The sequence below is a fragment of the Sparus aurata genome, chromosome 12 (assembly GCF_900880675.1).
Source record: "Sparus aurata chromosome 12, fSpaAur1.1, whole genome shotgun sequence".
NCBI classification, from domain to species: Eukaryota; Metazoa; Chordata; class Actinopteri; order Spariformes; family Sparidae; genus Sparus; species Sparus aurata.
The window spans coordinates 13,756,374-13,781,859 of record NC_044198.1 but is presented as its reverse complement, the minus strand read 5'-3'; the positions used below and the strand labels follow the sequence as shown (position 1 = coordinate 13,781,859).

The following is a 25,486-nucleotide window of genomic DNA, read 5'->3' as shown; positions in this document are numbered from 1 at the left end:
CTCAAGGGTGGAACTTTTTGTGTGGCCACTGAACAGACACAGTGGCCTTGATACAAGGAATAGAAGTTTGCAAAAGCTGACGTGACCTTTAGATTTACTTTAAAGGCATATGTTTGTGTTTTTTGTCCCATAACATCAGACAAAACAACTATTTTAAAACAGTTACAAAGTGGGCCTTAAATTTGTGCAGACTTTTTTTCTGACAGCGAACATTTTGAAATGTTCCCTAGATTATCCTTTTGAGGTCATAAGCACTTACACAAGTTTGATCCTTCAAAATGTTCTCACATGTTTTTTTTTTTCGTAAAGAGTCAGTCCATGCAAAAATCCAACATGCATCTACTCACAACGTATGTTTAAGCAATCCACAGATATGTTCGGACTTTACCGCGTTCTGTTTCTTTGAGTTTTATTTCAATTTCATGTTGTGCCCAATGTCTGTTTAGGTTTAGCAACTAAGATAACTTGTTATGAACAGAAAAAATCAAGTTTTAGGTTTACCTGGCTCCGTCACCACAAACTTGGATCAACATTTTCTTGATGTCGCCTTATAAACACCCGGTTTTCAACTGCTCTTATCAGCAATATACAGTTTAACACAGCTGGAAAAAGTCCTGACCTCACATTAAAAAAAAAAAAATCCAGTGACGTCACCCTTAGAAATGCTGAAACACCAGCATGAACAGTGGTCTCGCTCTTAGTAGCTGTCTCAACTAGCTGTTACACGTCCTTGTCGTGAGAAAGTCAGCTCATGTTCCTGTAATCCAGACATTATATGTCACGTATTGTAGCAATGTTGATGTGATACATACAAAGTGTACAAATTTAACATTTTCAGAAACATACGATGCCAACATTTCTTTCCGGCAAAGGGGCTGGAGAAAACACGACGCTGAATGTAGAAATGTTTTTCAATTATGCAGTTTAAAGACTCTAATAATGCCAAAAAGTGGCACCAAAACATTTTTTAAACACTATCAACGATCACCATTTGTTGAATTAAGGCCTTTTTAGCTCCCAAGCTTTCATCTCGGCTGTTAGTCTTGGTGGTGTATAGTAGGGGTGTGTGTGTGTGTACACAGAAACAGTAGGGGACCGCTGCACTCCACGCAGGGGCCACTGTGCTTCCCTCCATTCACAAATCAATGTTTAACCCGCTGGCTAAAAGGCCTGGCAGGGGAGAGGGAGGCCCAGTCGATGGGGTGGGCTATGAAACCATCCCGTCGAGAGATGGAGAGGAGAGAGAGGACAAAGGGAGCAGGGGAATCCTTAAAATAAACCTCCTCTGGTGAAGGCATCTCCTCCCTGCTGCTGGGGGCACGGCTATAGAGAGCGGAGAGTGCAGCAGGGACGTTAGCGAGAGAGAGAGAGAGAGAGAGGCAATGCTGTTGGCAGGAAATGTCAGTGAAATTTATAGTGGGAGGCATATCTAGGCAAAGACAGGACACAGAGTCAAATGGACAAAGAGGTGAATTCGGAAAGAGAGTATTTTGAGCAGGCTCAGTGGACAAACACAAGTCCTCCATCCACACATCCACATATATCTACCTGCCGGAGCACTGTTGTGTTTTCTTAAAAGGTCATTATGGGAGTAGCGTTACACTAATTCCATCAGGTAACCATGATTAAAGAGGGACTGTGGCGACAGATAGTAATATTTAGAAGGATACATTTAAGAGATAGGCAAGAAATATGATGCACTAAAGGAGACAGACAGCGAAGCCAAGAAGCCCATTACAGAGAGGCACTGAAGTCTCGAAGGGGGACTTTTAAACCTGGGCCCTGTGTTTAGATCGTTTGGTTTTGGAATTGGTTCAGCAGATTGCCTCAGCTGACAGTTGTGATGCGGCTGCATTGAGATCCTATGGGGCAACTGCGACTGTCAAAGCTATGTCCACCGAAAGCGTCGTTGTCGTCCGCTCACTGGCCGAGATTTGCTGTTCCAAGTGCTTGACAGTGTTATAGATTTCCAGCAGAGATAGAGCTTTTTGTCAAAGAGCGGGTGTCCTTTTTGTACCCAGGTACACAATTCTCGCCGAAGGACAAGTCTCGCTCTGAGATCACGTGAGAGGTGAGATGTCGCAGGAAGACGATGATGGAAACGCGAGTGAGAGTCGGAGAGAGGAGTTAAGAGTTGACCTGGACTAGAGGAACTGCCACCAAGAAATTCAAAAGACATCGCAAAATACTGAGCTGATTTTGAGAAACTAGATGAGACAACAACTGAACAAACAACTTCTCACGAGATTTCGGAGCGAGACTATTTTTCGATTAGTTTTGCTCTCATTAGTGGTAAACTGTTAGTAGGTGCTATAGTTAGGTAACCCAGTAGCCGCTAAACACATAGTTAACTGTTAATAAATTCATAAAAAAAAAGTATGTATTACTTTTAACAAAGCAAAGCTTTATAAAGCTGTAACAATTATCATTATTAGTAATTCTTATATAGTCTTAGTAATGATTATAAGTATATCATAAGGATGTATAAGGGCCTCATAACCTATCAACTAAAGCTTAATAAAAGGAGCATAATATCAAGAGTTGCCAGCTACATTTCCGTCACTGCAGGGGTGCCACAGTTGCCAGTTGAAGCGATCTGACCGCGTCCAAAACTATTGGTAAGAATGTATTATTTACACGATAGGTGACCAGATTCCACAAAATAAATGAGAGACAAATAGTGAGCAGTGTGAGACAGTGTGGGGCATGTTACCAATGCTGAGAGGTGGTTAATAATGTAGTATTCTATTCTGTCCTTTTGCCCTTTGGCTCATAAATGACAAGTGCTATCTTGCTACTTGTATCATTGGGAGGGCTGCACTGCTGTTACCAGTCCTACTTTACATCGTATGATAGCAGCATTCCCTGTTTTGTCTTCACAGCCATTGGATGAAAGCTAGATTTTAGAAAAGCTTGTTCAAGCATCTGTGTTCTACTGGCAGTAGACTACAGCCAGTCAAAATGTGGGGCGTTGTTTCAATATGTGGGCCACAGGAGAGGGGATAAAACACTTTTCAGCATGGCATAAAATGGGACACCTGGTCACCCTATTTGCAAAATATAATATTTATATAAAACTAAAAACATCAAAAACCCCTGCTATGACACATGAGAGAGACAGTTTTAGCTTGTACTATGATGTCAGTCTCTAATGTCATGTGTGAGTTGGACCAAACCTCACATCGGGAGACTGCTTCATGATGTGGGATTTGACCTCCTGACACAATGGAAACACACTGCAAACATCAAAAACATACATTTGTGTGAATGCAGAGAGCAAGTTTTGAGAAAAGTTCACTCATCGCAGATCAGCGGTGTACTTTGTGACACTGATGAGAAGGCTAGATTGTAAAAATAGGTCTTGAAAAACGTCCGAGGTTCAAAGATTAGAAGAAAAATGCTCATATAAATGCACAACAGAGAGTGTCCTGCTATTCTCTCCACTCAGACCAACACACACTCCTGGCTTCTCCTCTGCCGCCACACACACACTCACACACACACATACACACACACACACACACACACACACACACACTCCTTCCCCCCAAGCATGCCGCTGCCTAAACATCCCCCAGAATTCTTTGACAGTGGCTGCGTTGTTGCTTGGCAACGAGGCGACGGACAGCGTCATCCAGGGAGTAACAGCGAAGATGAGAAGCAGAGAAGTCTACACTAATCTCGCCATTACTTTGTAGAGATCACAGGGGCTGGAGGGTCTCACAAATACCCTGCCATTTGTTATTGTGTGTGAGTGTTTGCAAGATTTAAAGATACAAAGGTAAGCCCACCAACCTTTGAGGCACAAAGTTGGAGATTTCTGTGAGTGTTTTAAAGGTTAAAGTAGCTGAACTGAGCTCTCTTAAATGACTCTAAACTGTAGCAGCTTAAAGATGATGAGCCAAAGACAAAATCTCTTTATTCATAACCTCTTCACTTTAAGGCATCAGTTACTGTAAAAATCAATTCCCTGGGCAGGTATTCTATTTGACAATATTAAAATTGAATACGTTTTTATGAGAAAAAAAAAATGTTTTGTTGATGATCCGTTTCATATTCATGAGAGCAGATAATGCAATCACACCTGTATCACTGACCTCATAATCACATTATTTCAGGCACTGCTCGAGCATTTAGTCTGAGCATCAGCTTCTTTGTGCTGACTAAGTGGTGTTGTGTAAAGACTGGACCTGACGGTCATTTTTTTTACTGAAGCAATTCTGTTTAAGTGCTTGAGTCAAACGGCAGTATTGGCCACCTGGGGAAAAAAAACAAAAAAAAACAAAAGCCCAGCCCACTGGTCTGGCAGTCAATTTATCTATACTGCTGCTGGCTCCTCTTCACACTGACCAGAAACATGACGTCTGTAAGGTCGAGGATCTGTGAATTATACATCGCTCATTACAAACATACACATGCACACTGACCTGTCGCTGACTTAAGAGTGCGAAAACATCGTCACAGGAGCAGCTCTTGTTGGATTAATCATACATCACTAGGATAGAAGGCTACAATTCTGTTAAGAAACAATTCATGACATTTCTTTTTTTCTTTTAAGTTAAGGTGCACTATGTCATTTTGGGGAAAAATGTAATCAGAAGAGAAAAAACTTTCTGGGACCTTATTACACTCAGCTTGTTATCCAGTTATGGAAATACCAAAAAATACTTCTGAGCTTGTATTATAACCTTATTAACATTGTAAAAGTTACCTTTCACAGTTTGAATTTCTTCTTCAAAACTACATAATGCACCTTTAATGTAATGAAACGGTGACTGAATTAAAATGATCATACTTCAAGTCACAAGATTCCATTTTCCTTCCTGACATTCTTGAAGAATGTGTACGAAGCCAATGTCTACAATGCATTACAACACGTTATGAACATACATTTAATGTGTTACAAAGCAAATATAGTGCTGTATAATCATAATCAAGTAATCAGGCATATAAACAATGCTTTAAAACAATAATAATAACTCATTATTACACTGATATTTATTTATAATGCATTATAAACATTAGTATGATGGATCATTTGTTCATACCTGTTTAAAGAATGTGTTTTACAGTGTGGTGCGGTTCTTGCATTGACTTCACCTTTTCTTTTCACTTTTCACAAACAAACAGTGACCACTGATAATGATTTATAACCACATTGAAAGATGTTAATCTTCCGATATCGCAGGGATTTTGTTACTGTATTAAAAGCACCCAATGGTGGGGCGCTGTTTAGCTCAGTGGGTGTACAGAGGCTTTGTCCTTGCTGCAGCGGACCAGGGTTCGAATCCCAGCATGGGGTCCTTTGCTGCGTGTCACTCCCCCTCTCTCTCAACCTGTTTGCTGTCATGTCCTCAGCTGTTCTATCAATGAAAGCAAAAAAAATATACTTAGAAAAAAAAAGCACCTAATGTGTATAGTGTATGACACCAATAAGAATTTGAAGATATGTACTTAGTATCAGGTATTCAGTAAACTGTAAACTGATTTGATTTGAATACACTGTGAACCTCGCAGTGAGTGACCAGTAGGTAAGAAGTATTTATACGCCTCCTAATAAGTTGTCATAAAATGCTTTATAATGTGTGGTTGTTGGTATACAGCATTCCGCACAATTACGATTCCATATCTTGCAAATTCTGATGTGTTATGAGAATGTTTAATGTGTGGAGGCAGGTGAGTTAAAAAGCATCATTAATATTCATGAATACTCATAACCATGTTTAAACAGTGCTATAGGCACATTACAGTGCATTACAAAATATGTTAAGGTAATATGATGCATTTTAGACATGGGCTTCATTGACAGTGTGGATTCATAAGCTTCATAAAAATTTTCTCAACCAACAAACGATTATGTAATCATTCGATTTCAATAAAACAACTGATGGCAGCTGGAGTTTAGAGCTGGAAAAATTAACCAATCAGCGGATTGACAGAATAATCTATTGATAACAATGCTGATACTCGATTTATCAAGAAAGAAAAATGCAAAAACATTCTCTGGCTCCAGATTCTCAAATGTGAAGACCTGCTGCTTTTCTCTGTTTTCTATCATTAACAATTGAATACTCTAAGTTGAAGTTTTGGATAAGTTTCATTGTTCAAAAACAATAAATTGTCCCATCAGAGTCACCTAAGGATTTGGTTAAAAAAATAAATAAATCACATGACTGTGTAGATTGTGAAAACATCACACTCCTGAGATACACTGGATGACATGGGAGGAGGCGAGCAGTCAGAGCAGGGCTGCTGTGGCTGCTGAGTAAGAGGGTATGTGCCACGGCTCAGACCCTGAGTGACAGGTATTGACCCGCCCAGCCAAAAGACGTCTCTGTGGGAACGCTATTGATTATTGCCACAGCAATAAAGGTCCCGGAAGCTTGTGAGAATGTCACGACTCTGTGCTGCCGGTCCCAACACACAAACACACAAAGACAGAAACACTTTGAGTCTGACACATCCTAACCTGCAGCTACTCCTTCTCTTCTGAATAGGCGAAGAGAAAGATGAAGGAGAGATTGGCAGAGCTGTGTGTGACTGTGGCTGTGAGTGAGTTGCTCCATATTTAAACTTTACATTTCTTTGCGTTTCGTCCGTACCTTCCGTTGTGTTAAATTTTTCGGTTTCATGCTGTGACAACACTGTGCTTATGGTCTGGTTGGGTTTAGGCACCAAACTCACTTGGTTAGGGTTGGGAAAAGATATGTGTTTGGCTTCCCAGGTACTGTCGCAACAAACCATACGAACTAAACAACCTAACCTAACCCTGACAAACACAGCTGGTAATTATTATAAAGTTTCAATAAAACACCTGGCTTTGCTCACACAAACATGGCTGGATTTAGGTTTAGTGCTGACAGAAGTTGGAACCCCTTCTTGAACAGTTGTCTGTGGCTTGACCGACATCTTGCCCACCTGTACCACCACCAACATGACAGTCAGCTCAAATAGCACACTTGTAATGTGCACATGAGACTTTTTGTAGAAATGTTGATATGATTAACTACAAATGACAATGTTAGACATATAATGGAGGTGAGTGCATTTCATTTGAGGTGCTTAAGCAATGATAAATTAGAAATGATTTTTTTTCCAGAGTCGGTGTCCCAGACTATATTGTTAGCATCTCGCTATTTTGTCACAGCAATGACAAAATGTAATTTGCCTCCATTGTATCAGGAAAGAGTCAGAAATCTTTAATATCTCTCATATATCTCAGGTTTTGATATTTCGAAGCCCGCGTAATTAAAACTAAATCTGTCTGCAGGAGTATACAAACCTACAGGCCCTACATGTTTATCCACTTTTCCTTTTTTTTTTCGCTCCTGCAATCTGCTCAAAACAATGAAGATTTTTCTTTTTGTCTTTCCTTCCTTCACACACCCCCACATGCACAAACGCCATCTCCACCCTTGACCTCGCAGTGAAAAGTTAGCGCACCCAAGGTTGAACTCTCCCAGATCTGCCTCGGCCACAAACGCTGGGAAAGTGCCCCTGACATACGAATATGTGTGCATGAAAGCGTGTGTTAATGTGTGTGAGTGTGGCAACACTTGGGGTGTCATGAATAGGAGAGATCTGACCCTCGACCCCCTGACCTGTCCACACAAACGGCCCCCTTTAACCCAGCTCGGCTATTGTCAGCCATGACTGCCTTCGTTTATTCAGAGAGCCCACCGAAAGAGTCAAAATTCATTATATACCACTTTGCTTATTATTTTCCACCCACATTTACGCCTCATTCTCCTTCTCCTGCTCCCGTTCGCTCCTCTTCTTGCTGTTCTCACAGTCTCTGTCCTCGATGCTTCACTTGAGCGCTGAGCAGATTGAGCATGAGCACTAACATTTTTGCATCTTCAAATTCTCAGTGGGTTTAGCTTTACTCAGTTCTCAGCAAATAATGCAAAAAATGTGTCCATGCCTCATTGCAAGTGCCACAACATCTTTCGAAAAAATAACTTTCACTTCAAATTAATATTTTTCCCAAGTTGCTCTAATATTTATTATTTATTCCCAGAAAAGCATGTCACTTCTGAGGTGTGTTAGATTTCCTTGAAGGGTTAAAGTTGCAATAGGTAAGAATTTTAGTTTAAAACAATAAAAAATTAACAGAAATTATCAACATAATGCGAAGAAATTAGAGTTTCGACATTACGGTATGTCAAAGACATCTATGCATGTATTTTGTTGCAGGGATATCTATTAAAGCTCGCATGCTAACCATGTGGATGTGCATATTTATGTGCGTTATGAGTGATGACTGCTGCACATGATTGGACATGATAGATCTGACATTGTTTCTATAATCTAGAATGTGATATCGTGTCTATTCAATTTCATTTAGTTCATTGGCTCCGGTTATGTCATTTATTAATCAGTTGCATGTTATAAAATGAATTTTGACAGTCCTCCTTATAAACTAAGACGCTGGTGAAAACATGCTGAATTTAACCATTAGCCAGATCTTCTTTTGGAAACAGTCCTGACAACAGCCGTCAAAGGACTCTCTCAAACAGGGCCCCTGGGACCCCAAATGGGTCACAGAGGAGGTTCAAGGTGGTCCCCTGCAGCAAAAACCTGGTCTGAACCAACACTTGTGTTGATCCAACATTTCGAGGAAACACAATGGGAAGTGGAGACTGGAGACGCGAGTAAATACCAGTTAGGACCTCGTTAGGAGGGAGGCTATTAAATAAAAGGAACCTATGACTGAGAGTAACGGCAGCTTCCATCTCTGATTGGCACATTCTTCTCTTTGTGGCTGCTGGATTTGTTCCATCAGTGAGAGACCGAACACACATTTAATCCACTGGCCTCGTCCATTCACGGCTTTGAAACTCATCCCACTTCTAAACTCTGACCCCAGTGTGGCTGTCTGCTCCTATATCCTCTACTCAGGTATGGATTGTCTCTAGCAACCAGCACATTAAAGAAGCATCTTGACTCTCTTATGTACCGGGGGGCGTAATGTGTGTTTTTCTGTCTTAATAATTGACTCTGTGAGAAAAGTGCTGCAACCAAGACCACCAAAATAGAGTAGACCACAACTTTGAGGGGATTTAACAAACTCAAGACCAGGACCAGACCAGTATGTATAATGTATGCATGAGTGTACCTTGGCAGATGAAATTATCAAAGACACTACAGAGGTCATTTGTATGTGTGCGGATGTTCCTTTTGTTTCTATCAGAAAACAAATACAAACACTTAAGGTGCTGAAATCAACTTGACCATCTCTATTAAGCAGTCTTTTTCTATGCTTTACCATCCAACTAACACAGTACAATATTTTGTGCAAGCATCAGGTTTCCTGGGCAACTCGTCTTCCTCTAGAATCCAACATGTCAGGCCTGTCTGTTGCTGTATGTAGACTATGCAGAGTCATAGAGGCCCTGTTTTTATTTATTTATTTAATTTAGTAGGCTATTTGTGTTTATACCTTAACAAATGTGTTCATAATATTGAAATAACATTTTAAAAATCCCTGTACATTTGGCCAGGGGCGGTCTTAGGGGGGGGGGGGCAACAGGGACCAGTGCCCCTGTAACTCTGAGTCCAGACCCCCTGTGGCCCCCCCGACAGGGAGTCTGCATCAATAATACAATGACAGATTTCTTGCAATGATTTTGAACTGAAGGGAAAGACAGAAATAAAGTGTCTCAGCAGTTTACTACCCAAACAAAATTGTTGAAATTGTAAACACTGTTTTAAGTTACATTTATCCCTTGTCTGAATGAGGGATTTGTCTTTTTTTCCCTGGTTGTATGTGCCCCCCAACAAAAAAGCCGGCCCCAACCTGGCCCCCCTATTAAAACTGTTCTAGAACCGCCACTGCATTTGCGGGTGTTTTTTACTGTAGGGGAGGCACGATGGTCTCATTTATCATCTGTTTTGAATTGCTGGGGTAAACTTGGGAAATGTCAGACCTGAAAAAGTTAAAGATTTATACACATCTAGCCTCTTTTCCTCTTGAACTGCACAGAATTGGTGCTTTTGAATGCTTGTCTTAGAGGGTTTGGAATGCCCCACCAGTTTCCCAAAACAATGGTCTCTTGGCATAGGGCCCCCCTTACAGCTAGAAACAGCCCTGCAACAAGTACATAACGGTACAAGTATCAAACCATTATTCGGTACAGTGATGTCCACACAGTTGTAGTCTTGACTGGTTGTGAAACAGAATCCCAAGTCCTCTGTTTCTGAGACCAAGACATGGTAAAGAGATTGCGACCATTCTCAACTGGGAAAATATCAAATCCCATCTCTCCCACACAGACCATTCAAGTGCTGTAATAAATAAATTAATAAAGCCAGAGTGCAAATGGAAATGGACTTGTATTTCAAATGTTTTTAAAAAAAGTCCTTTTGGCAGAATACCAGAAACATTCTGATGCCAGTGAATATTAGACTGGACCTCAGTCCCATTGATCACTCCTCCGCTGATCGAGCCTCCTGTGTTTACTACTCTAAACTCATTACTTAACCTTCTTTATGGGAGTCTATTGTAGCCATAAGGCCCTCCTGCAACTGTGGCACTGCATTCCACCAGACTCTACATGTTTCAGAATGTGCAACCACCCAACACCACCTTCACAAACGCAGTTAGATCACATTAGCTCAAATAAGTTCATATCCATTTTCAAATGGACTCTTGTCTCTCACTCACGTCAACCGTTATTAGAATCTTTTTGGATCAATTTCAAGAGCTCCTCTTAGCAGCATATATAAAAAAAATATAAAAAACTCTGAGTTGTGTATTTGAGAGCTCAGTGTGGCTTTCGACACAGTCGGTCATATACAGTGAAAGCAACAATACAATAATAAGTGTAACAGATCACGCATCCCACAGCCATCAGACTGTTTGACTCAAGCACTACCTGAACAATCGCTTCCCACTCACAATGGGCCTCATTCATGAACCGTTCTTACGAACAAATTTGTTCTTAAGTCCCACTTACGAAGATTTTACGAAGATTGTGGCATTCATGAATTTTTTCTTATCTAGGATTTTTTCTTAGGCAAGAACAAATCCTATGAACACTCAGGAGTACTCCTACGCACATTTCAGTGCCGAAATGTTGGCATGGTTGTGTTTTCTTCTCTTGTGTAGTTCAATAAAATGCAATAATACAGTGATAATTCTGTCATATTTATTCTTTTATTCATTCATTTCATATTTTTGGTAATTTACAAAGAATTTTAATTCTAAAATAAATTACATGTGCCAATGATTTAAGATAAATCAAGTAAATTGGAAACATGCCATCAATTAGTAACCCCCCCACCCTATTTATACGTGGCATTTCTCCATCCAAGGCCCGCAAAACAATGGCATATATATTGCTCCTGCGGCTTTCATCAATGTAAGAACACAGCTGCGAACAATTCTGAGGCTTACGAACGCGTTGGTGAATCTGACGTAGTTTTTTCTTAAGGAACCTCTTAAGAACAACTTAAGAAAGAATCTAAGAAGATTCTTAAGAAGATATTGGTGAATGAAGCCCATTGTTTCTTGTACATCTTGGTTTTTTTCTATTTATTATTTTTTATTTAACTTCATGTGTATTTGTCTGACTTTTTTTTCCTGTAAAGTGAATTTCCCCATTGTGGGATAAATACAGTCTATCTAATCTAATCTATTCTAATCTAATCTAATCTAACAATAGTTATGTAAAAGAACATAAGTGTTAAGAGCAAAATATACTTGAAGCATCTGATGTAGTCAAAATGAGAACATCCCCTTTCATTGTTATATTTTTACACTTTTGCAGCCAATTATGTTCCCTGCTTTACACTGCATGCACTGTTGTGTACTTAATCTACCACAATGCATCATATTTGCTAAACTGATCATATTTTTTCCATGTTGTTGCACAGATACTAGTAACTATTGTTGCATAATAAATGCAGCACAGTACAAAAGCACAATAAATTCCTCTAAGTGCAGCAGATTATGAGTATAGAGCTGCATTGAAATTGCTCCTCAGTACTTATAATTAGTTGGGCAAAGAACCCACACAACAAATGCCTCAGACAGACATACACTTGAGTGATGGGCTCTCTCTTGGATCAAAACCTCCCTCTGCTGGAGAATCTGTGGAACTGCTGCCGGAATAAACAACCTGAAACCACCTGGACTGATGATGGTACATGTGTTCACTTCCTGGACTGATGATGGTACATGTGTTCACTTCCTGGACTGATGATGGTACATGTGTTCACTTCCTTGCCCGCCATCAGGATTCAACCAATATCTCTTTTCCAGATGTTGTTAACAAGCAAGAATTTGGATGAAACCAAATACACTGCAGTCCATGTGTGTAACCCAAACTTCCATCTGTTGACTCACAACTGATGGAAGTGGAAAATTGTGACTATGATGACCACATGTCTCGATGTTCCACACATTTATCCTGCAGTAACGTGATAAACTGATGTTTGGAGTTTTTTTTTTTTTCGTCTGGATGTTAAATGATAAACGTCATAGTTTCCCCTCTCTCTCTCCCTGTGTGTGTGTGTGTGTGTCACCACTGTTGAACTACTTCTGGCCAAATCACGCCTCCCTCATCTTTCTGGATAACGTTGGCAGATTGTTTTCCTTCTCTTTCTCTCTCTCGTGCCTCTCAGAGCCTAAAGCGGAAGTTGTAATTGAACCTTCTCTCGTGACTCGGTTTGGACTTGTAGGGGGGGGGGGGAAAAAACCGAGCCAGCTTGTACAAAATGTAAAAGAAAAAAAAAAAAAAAAAAGAGGGGAGAGGCTGAACATTTGGGAAAGCCCTTCTTTTTCTTCCTGGAGTGCTGACGCGTCCGGCTGCTTCGCCTACGTGCCGCGCCGAAGCACCGTGGAGCAGACCCCAGACCCCCTCCACCTCCTCCACCATGTTGCTCCGCTTTCTACTTTTAGGGGCCTTTTTCCTCTCTCGAGCCGAGTGTTACTTTTCGGAGGAGAAGTACCCGGAGGAGTCGAAAATGCAGCCTCCGACGGTGGTTATCGCCATCATAGCCAGGAACACCGCTCACTCCCTGCCCTACTACCTCGGCGCTCTGGAGAGACTCGACTACCCCAAAGATCGCATCACTGTGTGGTGGGTTTAGCCGGCATGGGACACTGTGTGGACTGCATGCACTGCCGGGCTCGGGCTTTTCTTTTCCTTTTTTTTTTTATCCGACTAAAGCAGCCGTTCAAAAGGTCAATGGCATTTAAATGAGTGTGTGAAAGCAGCAGCAGAGTCCTACCCCCTCCTCCCCTCACCCCTCTGTGCCTCTCGCAGCACAGGCTGCCTTTCACTCCGGCTCATTCAGCTCCTGCTGAGGGCTGCATGACATTTTATCTGCTGTACACTTCAAACTAACTCATGTGCTTCATTAGCAGCGATTCTGATGTAAAGTGTGTCTGATACTAACGATTGAAACCCACGAACTGATCTGTCCTCGAGGGGTTTTCTCAGTATCTGCCTCTGTGGGGTACTTCATGTGATCTCATCTGTGTGCTCAGCTCAGAGTCTGATTCTGATGGTACCTGGACCTCAGCAAAGGTGGAAGAAGGACTCAGATTTTGTGCTTCAGTAAAAGTGCAAAAGTGCGTTCTTAAAATACTTTCAGTAGTCATCACGCTGAATGGTCTATTTCAGAATAAAAAATCTGGCAAAAGGTGGGCAAAGTTGTTCGAGGACGTCATATTTTCGTCTGTAACGTTACATCGTCATTTATTTGTTGATTACATTTTTGTATTACTAAACTTAAATCTGCAGCGTAACAGGTAACTAAAGTCAAGTGAACGAAGCAGAGTCAAAGTGCCGAATTGCTGTGCAATACAACTATAAATTGGGAGAAAATTAACTACTCAAGTAGAGTAGTAGTACCTCAAAAGCGTACATAAGTGCAGTACATGAGTTGGTGTACATTAGTTATTTTCCATCACTGCACCTGAGGGATGATTTTAATATAAAGTACGTCTGATACTCGTGATTGAAACCCACAAACTCATCTGTCCTCTAGGGGCTTTCTCAGTACCTGCCTCTGTGGGGTACTTCATGTGATCTCATCTATGTGCTCGGTTCAGAGTCTGATCTTAATGGACCTGTACCTCAGCAAAGGTGGAAGAAGTACTCAGATCCTGTGCCTGAGTAAAAGTGCAAAAGTATCAGCAACAAAATCCTCATAAAGTACCAGAAGTAAAAGTAGTCATCATGCAGAATAAAGAATATGATGTCATCTATGTCAGCTGGCAAAGGTGGGGAGGATTAATCCAGTTTGGTCTTTATAACATTACATCATCATTTATTTGTTGGGTACATTTTAAACTTAATCTGCAATGTAACAGGTAACTAAAGTCTATTTATTGTTATCTTATAAATTGTTTAAAAGAGATCTCTTGAGAACTTTGTAATGAATTAGCGTGTATATATGTTGCTTTCCGCCAAATCAAAAGTTCACATTAGTATAAATTGCAGCTTGTTGGTATTGAAAACACTTTTGAGGATTACGCCCAGTTGCCAAAAGTTAGTATTATATGAAAGAGCCAGTGCGACATCCTCAATGAAATCGCCCCACTAACTAGTTCCCACTCTCATTTGGTGATGCTCTTCAAAGTGCTCTTCCCTTTTCTAGAAAGCTTTTTCAGAAATGGTCCTGCGAGGGAAAAGAGATCCAACACATGTTTCGGGGGGGATGTCATATGCAATTATAGCATGAAAGTGGCACTTAATCACAGAGTGAAGCTAGTGATTATTTTATACGTCTTAAAGATATGTCGGAATTCATTTTCGTTGCCATTGAAGCAGCATTCGAAAACATGTCAGATCTTCTCTCGTGCATAAATTATACTGTCTGATGTCTCTGTGCTCCTCAGGGCGGCCACGGATCACAACGCGGACAACACCACAGCTGTACTGAAAGAGTGGCTCACTTACATGCAGAAATATTACCATTACGTCGAGTGGAGGCCGATGGACCAGCCTACGTAAGTCAAGATCATTTTTAAACGTACTGAGTTTTTGTTTTTTTTACAGTCATGTTCTGTTCACGTAGGTCTAAGCAGATCCGGACACGTCAGTAGGTGCATTAGTGTGAAGAAAAAGAAAGAAATAAGCCGACTTTATCTCTTTTTATTTTGTCAGGATCGCAATCAGAGATTCCATCCAAGTGTCTGTTGGTGATGAGTTGAATTTATCAACTGGGGGTAACCAAATGAGTCAGCGAAACGGTCCGAGACTGCACCCCAAGCGACCGATCTCGCTCACTCACTCTCACCCTTTTTTTTAATCCGACACACCGTGAAACTTTATTAGCGCACCTTTACAGCACACCTGTTAGTCACAGCGGGGGCCACTGTACGGCTTCAGATAACACTCACTTTCACTTTGCATAATGAGGAATGATGCAGCACGCCCCCGCTTGTCCGTACGCGTCCGTTAATCTGTGCAGACATCTGAAGAGGCCGTTAGTGGAAATTACTTGCCGCATGTTTAATTATACAGTCTGACTGAACTCTGCTAATCTGCTTACCGTCACTGAACTTTACAGGCTGTATTTCAAGCTGTCATATATGGACCATATATAGAATTTATTTGGGAGAGACGTCCAAATAGATTTACTCCACTTCCTCAAATTTTCTCTGTATTCTGATGTTTTTACTTCGTTCTCTGACAGTTCATAAAAAGTTTTTACGATCTCATTAATTTAAGAAGGGCTCAGTACAATGTGTCCATTGTCGCTCTCTGTTTTAGGTCCTATGTAGGAGAGTTGGGACCCAAGCACTGGCCCAACAGCCGGTACGAGTATGTCATGAAGCTGAAGCAGGCAGCGCTCAACTTCGCCAGGAAACGCTGGGCCGATTACATCCTGGTACATGAGTAAAGAATCTTTAATGTGACAGCCGTGTAAGATTCATATCGGGCCCCCTTCTGTTGATTTATCTGATGAGATTTGTTCCCTCTTTGCCGCTGTTGTCTCATCCAAGAAAAAGTTCTGGCGCCGATTGTTCCGGAGAATTGACACCACGCTCGCTCTCCTTTTCTTTTTTCTCTCCCTTTCCTTTGTTCCCTCTCTGTGTTACAGTTCGCAGACACAGACAATATCCTCACCAACCCAGCCACCCTCAACCTGCTGATAGCGGAGAACAAGTCGGTCATCGCTCCCATGCTAGACTCTCAGGGAGCGTACTCCAACTACTGGTGTGGGATCACTCCGCAGGTGAGCGGGAACTTGATGCGTTGCGGATACCCCCCACACGTGTGTTACAGCACACTTTCACTGTATGACCCAATCCATCTGTCTCTCAGGGATATTACCGACGAACCGCAGAGTACTTCCCCACCCGCCACCGCCACAGAACGGGCTGCTACCCCGTGCCCATGGTCCACTCCACCATGCTGCTGGATTTACGCAAGGCAGGCATGAAGAAACTGGCGTTCTTCCCTCCTCACAAGGACTACTCGTGGCCCTACGATGACATCATCGTGTTCGCCTTCTCCTGTCGGGCTGCGGGTTAGTTAGCCCTCGTTTGTGGTTATATTTTCAGAATCTTGAGAAAAGAAAAATAATCCGGTCAACTCAAATGTTTCGATCATTCATGTATCTATTGACTGATTCTTCCTTGGTGCTGATCAGAGATACAGATGTACCTGTGCAACAAGGAGCGCTACGGCTACCTGAACGTTCCGGCCAAACCTCACCACACCTTGGAAGACGATCGCTTAAACTTTGTCCATGTCCTTCTCGAGTCCATGAGTAAGAACAGACTGTTTCCTTTATTTCTTCATATCTTAGAGAGAATGAAAAACTAAGTGATTCAAAGATAGAAAAAATAAGAATGTTTGTCTCTTGTAACTTGTGTTTCCTCTTGGTCAAACAGTTGACGGACCTCCAATGAGCCCCTCACGCTATGTCCATATGTTCCAGAAACAGAGAGACCTCATGGGCTTTGATGAGGTGAGAAACCTCATTGTTTATCTGGAAGGGATTCAGCGAGCTATCATTTATTCTTTATTTACTCTGATTCTTGAATGGTTCTAATCAAACTCCTGGTGTGGAGCCAGTCTGTGTCTTGCCTGTCTTGACATGTGTTTTCAATTGCACAATAATTAAAACAATAAGATGAGAGAGAAGCACTTTGTTAGTGAGAAGTGTTTCTGAAATGGACTTTTTAGAAAGAAACAGAAAGTAAACTCCCTTACCGAGTTGTCTGTATACAGCTCGGTAATGACACGCAGTTAAAGTAACCATTCGCCTCCTCTCTTCAGATCTATCTGGTTAATCTGCGGCGGCGTCCTGACCGCAGAGACCGGATGCTGTTCTCTCTCAATGAGCTGGAGATTGATGTCAAGGTGGTGGACGCTGTGGACGGAAAGTGAGTACATTCTCAGGGAAGGACTCAGTTTAGCGAGAGAACTCGAGTAGTTTTTGACGGAAAGTGTGTTTTGAGTGAGAAAATCAACACAAAAAATAGCAGGAACAAAAAAGTAGATTGGTTGTTGAGAAGGAAAGAAATTCCTCTGCAGATACGTTGTAAAACTTCAGCAGGTTCTGGGTCCCAACAGTATCCTGATGTTTTAAGCACGGTTTTTGGAAAATATCTGACTTTATGATACGAAAGAAGATGTGCCTGAACGGAACCGTGCAAAACCTGAGTGCAAATTCAATTAATTCGTCTATTTCCTAGCTGCTTACTCCTCTCATGACTATTTGATTATTTTTGAAATGTTAAACTCTTTAAATCTGTGATATCCCTCCTGAGTTTGAGGTTCACTTCCCCATTTTATCCTTGTTTTTGTTCACGGCAACGCTCTCTACCTCTTTCCCGTCTCCTGTTTCTGCCTCCGTTTACCTCTATTGTGATCTCTAACCATGACATTGTTAATTTATGTCATGGTTAATTTCTAATCACATGTTGAGAAAAATATAAATGAAGGCTTGAGAGTAAATACATCTTCTTTAGTATATGGATGCTCTGCAGCCTGGGAGTAGTAGTGTTGATGGAGGTATTTTGCATAGTGGAGCATGTTTCTGTCTGTTGTAATCTCAGACACAAAGATCTGTATGATGTCATCACCGAGACTTTAAAGGTTGCCTGTGGAGATGGTAATATAATAATATGATACGTGTCTGTGTGTGTTTTCTTTGTATGCAGTGCACTGAACAGCAGTGACATTAAGGTCCTGGGTGTCGACCTGCTTCCGGGCTACTATGACCCCTTCTCTGGACGCACCCTGACCAAAGGAGAGGTGGGCTGCTTCCTCAGCCACTTCTTCATCTGGAAGGAGGTGAGAAGACACACACACACCCACACACACACACACACACTATACATGACAGTCTTTATAGGCATGGCTTTCATCTGTATTGCCCTCTTGGATTCCCGCTTTGATGTGGTTTTTCCGCCCCTGCCCCTCAAACATCCTGAGTCTGCCACTAACAGCAATTTGGTCCCAAAAGGAAACAGCTATTACAACACAAGCCTACAAGGGACAACATGTACTTAAAACACTCTCCGTTCATATTATGACTTTTAAAGTGTCTCGTCTTTTCTTCCTCAATCAATTTTTCAAAACAAAAACTCGAGTGTTTCTTTTTTCTGTATGCCTCAACCATCTCTCAACTAAGTGTCTGTCCCTCTTGCCCTCAGATGGTGGACCAGCAGATGGACAAGGCTCTGGTCTTTGAGGACGACGTTCGTTTCCAGGCCAACTTCAAGCGACGTGTCCTCAGACTGATGGAGGAGGTGGAGCAGGCGGAGCTCGACTGGGACCTCATGTAAGATGGCCACTATTTATTCGCATGGATCTTGGTTTAACAGGATGTAGGTTTGAAGGCTTGTAAAAAAGTGAGACTTCCATATCTTTTTTGATTTATGCATTGAGGAAGAGGAGCAAGATGGCGGAAGGTCCGTGTAGGTGACCGCGAGCCCTTGAACAAGACAATGGCGGTGCAGTGCCTTCCGACCTGACACGTGCCTTTAATCACAGTGTGGTGTTGGACGGAGCTGAATCCATCCCAAAGTTAGAGTGTGTGTTACCGCGCACGTGTCAGAGTAAACAATGGCTTGGAGGCCAAGTTAACACCACTACCAAACGATGTGCTCCCGAGAGTGTGTTTGTGTGGTTGCGTGTAGGTGTGTGTACGTGTGGGTTAGGAAAGGAAATGGAGGGATAGAGAAGAGGAAAGAGAGCTCACACTCAAGGAGGTATCCTGACGACACTACAGAGACACAATGATCGCTTCTCCTTCAGTCAGAGGCCGGTGTACAGTCACCCCTCTATGATCTTTGTTCTGGATAGAAATATGTATTATTGTACGCACACATGGTGGCAAAACTAACACGGTCAAACCACAAAGTGGGAAAGCTCAAATCAGCATGGCTGTTGATGCAAAAACAAGAGCAGAGCTGATGTGGAAACATGGTATGTGATGCCTTTTTAGGCCTGTGATAGCTGACCAGTCAGAGCAGACTGAGCTTTTTAGGGGGGAACAGGCCTTCTATCACACGTGGAAAAATTTTAAGAATTGTCCACCTGTCTAATTCATACTAAACACAAATAAGAGGCAGCATATAACTAGAGTAATTGCTAACTGTTGCTAAATGTAGCCGCTGTAAGCTGCTTGGCTTAGTTAGCCATGCAGTCAGCGGTCCAGCCTGGGAGCTTGAATCACTGGTGCTTACACCCCAGCGTAGGAGTTTTGGACTGGCATGGGCTGGGGCTAGCTGGTTAGCGTGCTAACTTCGGCCATTTTTTAATGTTTTCAACTAAAATTCTTACATTTTTCATCTTTTGAAATAAAAGTATGAACCTGAAAATGAGCGCAATATGGAACCTAAGGCTGAGTGTTAGGCAGGAAGTGTAAGGTCAGGTTGAGTCAATACAGGACACGCAATAGTATGTCGTGTGTTTGTTTATTAGGGAATGTGATGCTGGAGTCCAGGAAGGCACGTCACTCATTCACTTGTGAGCGTTTCTATGGTTTCCACAGCACATAGAAACCAGTGTTTTACATTGAAATCATGCTGAAATGCTGGGACAAATCTTCAGGCACCTGTTAAAAGCTTTTTGAACATGTAAGGAAGATCTGAACAGGTTTTTTTTTGTATGTGTGCATTGCTGTTTCCATAACTCTTTGTTGTTTAAACACACATGGAGGACAAATGGTACAAAGAGACAAGAACAAAGACAATACTTCAATAATGATTTCCAACCCGTTTGGCAACGAGATCAGCCACACTGCAACAGATTTCAGCATCCAGATGTTCTCGATATATTGCCTCTTTTCTTCCTCACTGCTGTTTTTTTTGTCTTTTTTCTGTTGCTGCAGATACCTCGGCAGAAAGCAGGTAAATCCAGGAAACGAGGAGCCGGTGGAGAATGTTCGCAACTTGGTGATGGCCGACTACTCGTATTGGACTCTGTCGTACGCCATCTCGCAGCAGGGAGCCCAGAAACTGCTCAACGCCGAGCCACTGTCAAAGATGCTGCCAGTCGACGAATTCCTCCCCATCATGTATGACAAACATCCCAAGTACGTATGACACCAGCACCGAATCCACCGGCAGAACAGCTTGTAATTCGCTTGTGTTCAAGATGAATGTTACGATGAAATCATGTTTGTTTCTCAGTCATCTTCACATATGGAGACTTCTTTGATAAAACTTTCAAAACTCTACAGCCTCCATCTGCCAGACCTGTAAAGCTAAAGCAGACCTCATAATTGCTAAATACATTCTTCCCTATAGTCGCTTGAACTTGTATACTTGCTATATATTTAGCTAAGTTTTTTTTGCCGTGGGTAGATTAAAGAACTATAGTGAAGTCTGTGGTGAACCTCTACATGTTTCTTTTAATTAGGTCAGCTTTCGGACATGATCTCTATTCTTGTCACTTCAGTATATAGCGCTTGTTGGGTTACATTTGAACACCACATTTCAAAGCAGGGCTCTAATCTTTCTGAGCATTTTTCATTTTATGATGTACAGATTTTATGACACAACCTCTTCTGGGATTGATGGAATCTGGGCAATGTGAATTTCCACTTTTTTTAGGTGCCGTGTGGTTGCCAGATAGACTCGAGCAGCCAGAGGGGATTCAGATGTGTTTTCTAGTCTGCTTGAGCTGAACTTTTCTAAATGTAACAGCCTTTTTAAAGTTTTTAGTCACGCTGTTGGTATGGCTAAAGGGGTGGGAAAGTCGGCTGCTGTCACAGTCCTCCCACAACTTTTGTTTAAAATGAAATATCGCAGCAACTATTAGATGAGATATTTCACTGGCATTCAGTTTGTCCAGAAGATGACTCCCAGTGACTTTGTTTACCCCATGCTTTTCATCTGTGTTACCATAAAGTTTCTGGGTTTTTTGGGTGAAATGTCTCCTGCAACCACACGGCAGCCATTTTCCTCCTGACATCACGCTTCATATATTCCTCTCCTATTGTATCATGTAACAATGTCAAACAGAAACACTAGCGAGGAGGTGGCTGAATGCTAACGTTAGGAAATCTGACAAATTTTCATAGTTTCACCGCTTCCCGATTGATCATCAACTGAAAAAAACATGCATAGTGAATATCTGGCGGAACACTGGGCCATATCCTAAGCAAAACAACATATTCGATAACCCATTAGCTTGCATTAGACAATAGTAAACGTTAGCATTCAGCCACCTCCTAGCTAACATTACAGTTCGACATTGTTGCATGATACAACTTTTCATTTGGTGCCATCATCAGGTCAAAATATTGACTTGTCTAACTTTTAAGAAAACTTATTTCCCATCAGCCTCAGCTTTACTTCATGTGCCAATTAGCAAATGTTAGCATGCTAACATGCTAAACTCAGACAGTAAACATGATAAACATTCAAGCAATTGCTAGCATTGTCACTCTTACCTGCTAGCATGCCAACTTTAATGGTATGGTATTGTTTTCTCAATGGACCGCTGTGCCTGAGTACAGCCTGACATCAGTGCTAGCATGGCTGCAGACTGTTGCTCACTTTCTTTTACTCATGTTAGCTTCACAGGTGGTCCAGCCACGGTTGTTCTCAAAACGCCAACAACATTGAGGTCCTCCCACCAGTCCAAAAATACTCTTCCTGCTCTTCCCACACTCACTCCTCCTCCATCCCATAACTGCCTTAACTCAGTCAAGATGGTTGTTAAGTCATTTGTGGTTGCTGTTTGTGGTTTATTATAGAGACGGTGTGACACGCATCAGTTGTGTTCCATCTTAAGTTTTGTAAAATATGTCACCTTAATGTGCCTGCATGTATTTGCAACCCTGACCCTATGTGTAACCCTAGCATCCAGACATTGGCCCCAACCAAACCAATCGCACTGTTATCATCTAGCCGAGGAACTGAGACACATGTGAGGCTCTGACTGTGAGAGATGAAATGCACCTTGGGCTAAAGGGCCTGCAAACCAGAAGGCTTGGCAGCGTCTGTGTGCTCCGTCATGTGTGGAAAACTGGCTCATGGCCAGCCCACTTTCTCTGTCCTCGCTCTCTCTCTCTTTCTTTCTCTCTCACCTCTGTGATTCTAATTCGATATGCTTGACTAGTTGGCGAAGAATGCACAATGACCGCACACCACACATCGGTCCTGCTGTCGCCCTTCATGCTAAGAGTAGCTGATCTGTGTTTAAAAGTCAGCCTCTGTCTCCATCTCTTGTCAAATCAGTGAATTCCAAGTAAAGCCAAAAATGCTCTGAGTGCCGTAATCTCTTATGCTATGCACTGTTGTATTTTTTTATTGTGACATACTCAATATTTGATTGATAAGTCCTAAATCAATCAAATCTATATAATCTCTATCACTCTTCTCTCTCTGCAGCGAGGCCTACAAGTCCCATTTCCCCAACAGGAACTTACAAGCCTTTAGTACGCGCCCCCTCCTGGTCCAGCCGTGTCACTACGCCGGTGATCCTCAGTGGGTGAGCGACACTGAGACGTCGACTCTGTGGGACGATGATTCCGTGCGCACAGATTGGAGGGGCTCCCACAAGACCCTTAAAGGCGCAGCGCCGCCGCCAGACATGCTGTCAGGCACCTACAAGGATGAACTTTAGTGCGGAGCTGATGTAGCTGTTGGAGAACCGGCAGGTCAAAAGGCCGAGAGGTCAGAGAAGACCGATGCCGAGAGAGAGACACACAAGAGAAAGTGTTCTCAGACCTTACTTCAGTCCACTCTGTGTCGGCGCTGCGTCGTTTGAACCGGACTTTGGTTTCTTCAAAGCATGTTAGCAAGTGTACGGCACAAGATGACTTTTTTTGGGAGGGGCGGGGTTAATTAACTGTAAAGAGTTGTAAAACAAAAGTTGTTATAATACTTGTACAGATGTCTTAAGCAATTCAAATGCTTGAATTTGCACAACAGATTATTCTTAAGTAGAACCCATACCTATTTTTTTTTTCTTCAATTTTTAGAGTTTAAACTCTTTGTATGGCTGCTGTCGAGAGCATTTTTGTTTGAATGTATGCCTGCAATGGTGTGTGCTCGTGCTTAAAAAAAACCAGAGAGGTGGTTCTATTCGTTCATCTGTTGAGATCTGACTCCAGTACCTGCACTGCTCACAACCCCGGGCAAGTCTGGACAAAGGCCTTATTGTTATCAATACTATTATTTCTTGTTGTTATATCTGTCCATCCATTTCTCGGGTACACAAAGTTAGACTGACCCTTATTAATGTTTCCCTTGGTTTCAAAGCTGATGTACCTCAAGGTTTCTACTGACAGATGGTTTCGTGGTCTCCAAATTGTATCAAGAAGTATTTTGTCAGCGAAACTAACACATTGAATGTTTGCTTTTGAATAATTTAAGCCTCTGAAACTGAAATAACATTGATGCATTGGACTACCTTTTACTCTTTGGCTTTGGATTTCAAGCTCCAATTTGTATGATATTTGTTAAGCGCTCCCAATTCTGTGTTCGTATCCACTTAGAAATTGCAGACACAGACACATGCCTCTTATGCTTGTGAAAAAGCAGTAAACATTATCAAAACTCAACGCGGTTCCCAAAACAGTGCCTTGAAAGTTTTGGAATTTAGACAGGGGTAACTGAAAATGCTTGAATTTATGTATTTTGATCAAAAATTGAAAATTAATGTAGTTTTGATATTTTCTTTTGGTTTAACACAAGTAAATAAGCAAAGTATACTGTCTGCATATGTGTCTCCCTGTGGTTTCACTGTCAGAGCCGTGACACAGCAGGTTAATGGAACAAACAACGTCAGACTGTCGGTGAGCATCTGATTGGCTGTTGAGTTAGTTGAACCAGTGCACGAGAAGTGGAAAAAGAAAGGGACAGGGGATCCTGTCGCTGTAACAGCCATGATTTCACCCATTTACTGCGATTTCTCCTCATTTTATATTTGCGCATGTTGATTTCTTAGTCCACAACCAAAGGACCAATGGTTATATCCAACGTAATGATTTGAAGTGGCTGTTTGAGTGAGATCAGCATGTAAATTGCAAGTCAAGGCTGCTTTATCATAACAACACTTTGCATATCTTCACTGCTGAGTTGTCTGGTTTCAGAACGTACGAGCTAACTTTCCTGCTCCTTTTTGGCGACGTAAGATCAGCTGGCCTGCTTCGCCATACAGTAACAGTAATAATACGCCTTCATCTGTCCGCTTTGAGTCCTTAAATTCTAGATAATCGGCCTGGAAAGTCATTGAGATGGATGTTTTAAGAAGGTGTCTGAAGTTTCATATCATTTAAATCTCATCATCGGTAACTGAAAACAAAATGTGCACATGTTGTTTCAGACTGTTTGAACTGACAGTAAATATGCTTTTTATGTGTTATTGTATCCGGTGACAACGTTAGACACGAAAGTCATTTTCAGTGTGCTTAAATATTTGCATAAGATCAATGCAGCATGTCGAGATGTGAGCTTGAATTACAAGTCAGAGAGGGTAACTTTGGTCCACCTGGTTGGCGTCAAGCATTCCTTCCTTTTGTTAACAAGTTTACGTCCCTGTGCCGCATCAAATGTTAGAGAAAACCCCACTCATGTACCAGAAGTCTGTAACAGCCATATTGAAACACAGCCTTGAACAGCCTTTTTGTAGCATCACTCGGCTTCTTAAATCCTTAACTTTGTCCGCGCCGGGTTGCAGTGCAAGTGACTGATGTAATTCTGACGTGGATTTAAATTACGGTGATCAAGTTATGCTAAACTTCTATCACAGACGTCTGTCTTCGTAAACATTCCTGATAGTCGTTCATTTTCTCTCCATTGTCGTGGGTGTTGCTTTCCTTCATGTCTTAATTTATTTGTGGAGTCTTTTTGATGTGGTTGATGGATGACAATCACAAGCAGCAATCAAAGTGCAATGGTGGCTTTTTTGCCCAAATCCTCTCTCTCACTCTCTCTCTCTCTGCGTGCCTTTGAGCAATACATTTGCATTCAGATGTTATCAAACAGGATGTCAGGACAACTGTATAGCAATCTTTTCAGTTTTTAATAAAACATGTTTTTCCTTTTTTTCAGTCA

At 41.8% G+C, this 25,486-nt stretch overlaps 1 protein-coding gene across 1 annotated transcript; it reads left to right on the top strand.

Annotated features, from left to right (window-relative positions):
* Window positions 1–12,634: 12,634 nt before the first annotated feature.
* On the top strand, window positions 12,635–25,486 carry cercam (cerebral endothelial cell adhesion molecule). The gene is made up of 12 exons (XM_030436674.1): window positions 12,635–13,085; window positions 14,852–14,962; window positions 15,729–15,846; window positions 16,060–16,194; window positions 16,284–16,488; window positions 16,612–16,731; window positions 16,856–16,932; window positions 17,244–17,350; window positions 18,131–18,263; window positions 18,626–18,753; window positions 20,308–20,511; window positions 22,817–25,486. Exons 1-12 carry the CDS (start codon window positions 12,880–12,882, stop codon window positions 23,049–23,051), a joined length of 1,779 nt encoding a protein of 592 aa, XP_030292534.1. The 5' UTR covers window positions 12,635–12,879; the 3' UTR covers window positions 23,052–25,486.

Excerpts from the sequence above, each read along its gene's own strand:
- cercam (XM_030436674.1), top strand. The coding sequence starts at position 12,880 with ATGTTGCTCCGCTTTCTACTTTTAGGGGCCTTTTTCCTCTCTCGAGCC. Across the intron at positions 16,195-16,283 it reads GGTGTGGGATCACTCCGCAG|GGATATTACCGACGAACCGC; the intron begins GTGAGCGGGAAC and ends TCTGTCTCTCAG. Across the intron at positions 17,351-18,130 it reads GTGGACGCTGTGGACGGAAA|TGCACTGAACAGCAGTGACA; the intron begins GTGAGTACATTC and ends CTTTGTATGCAG.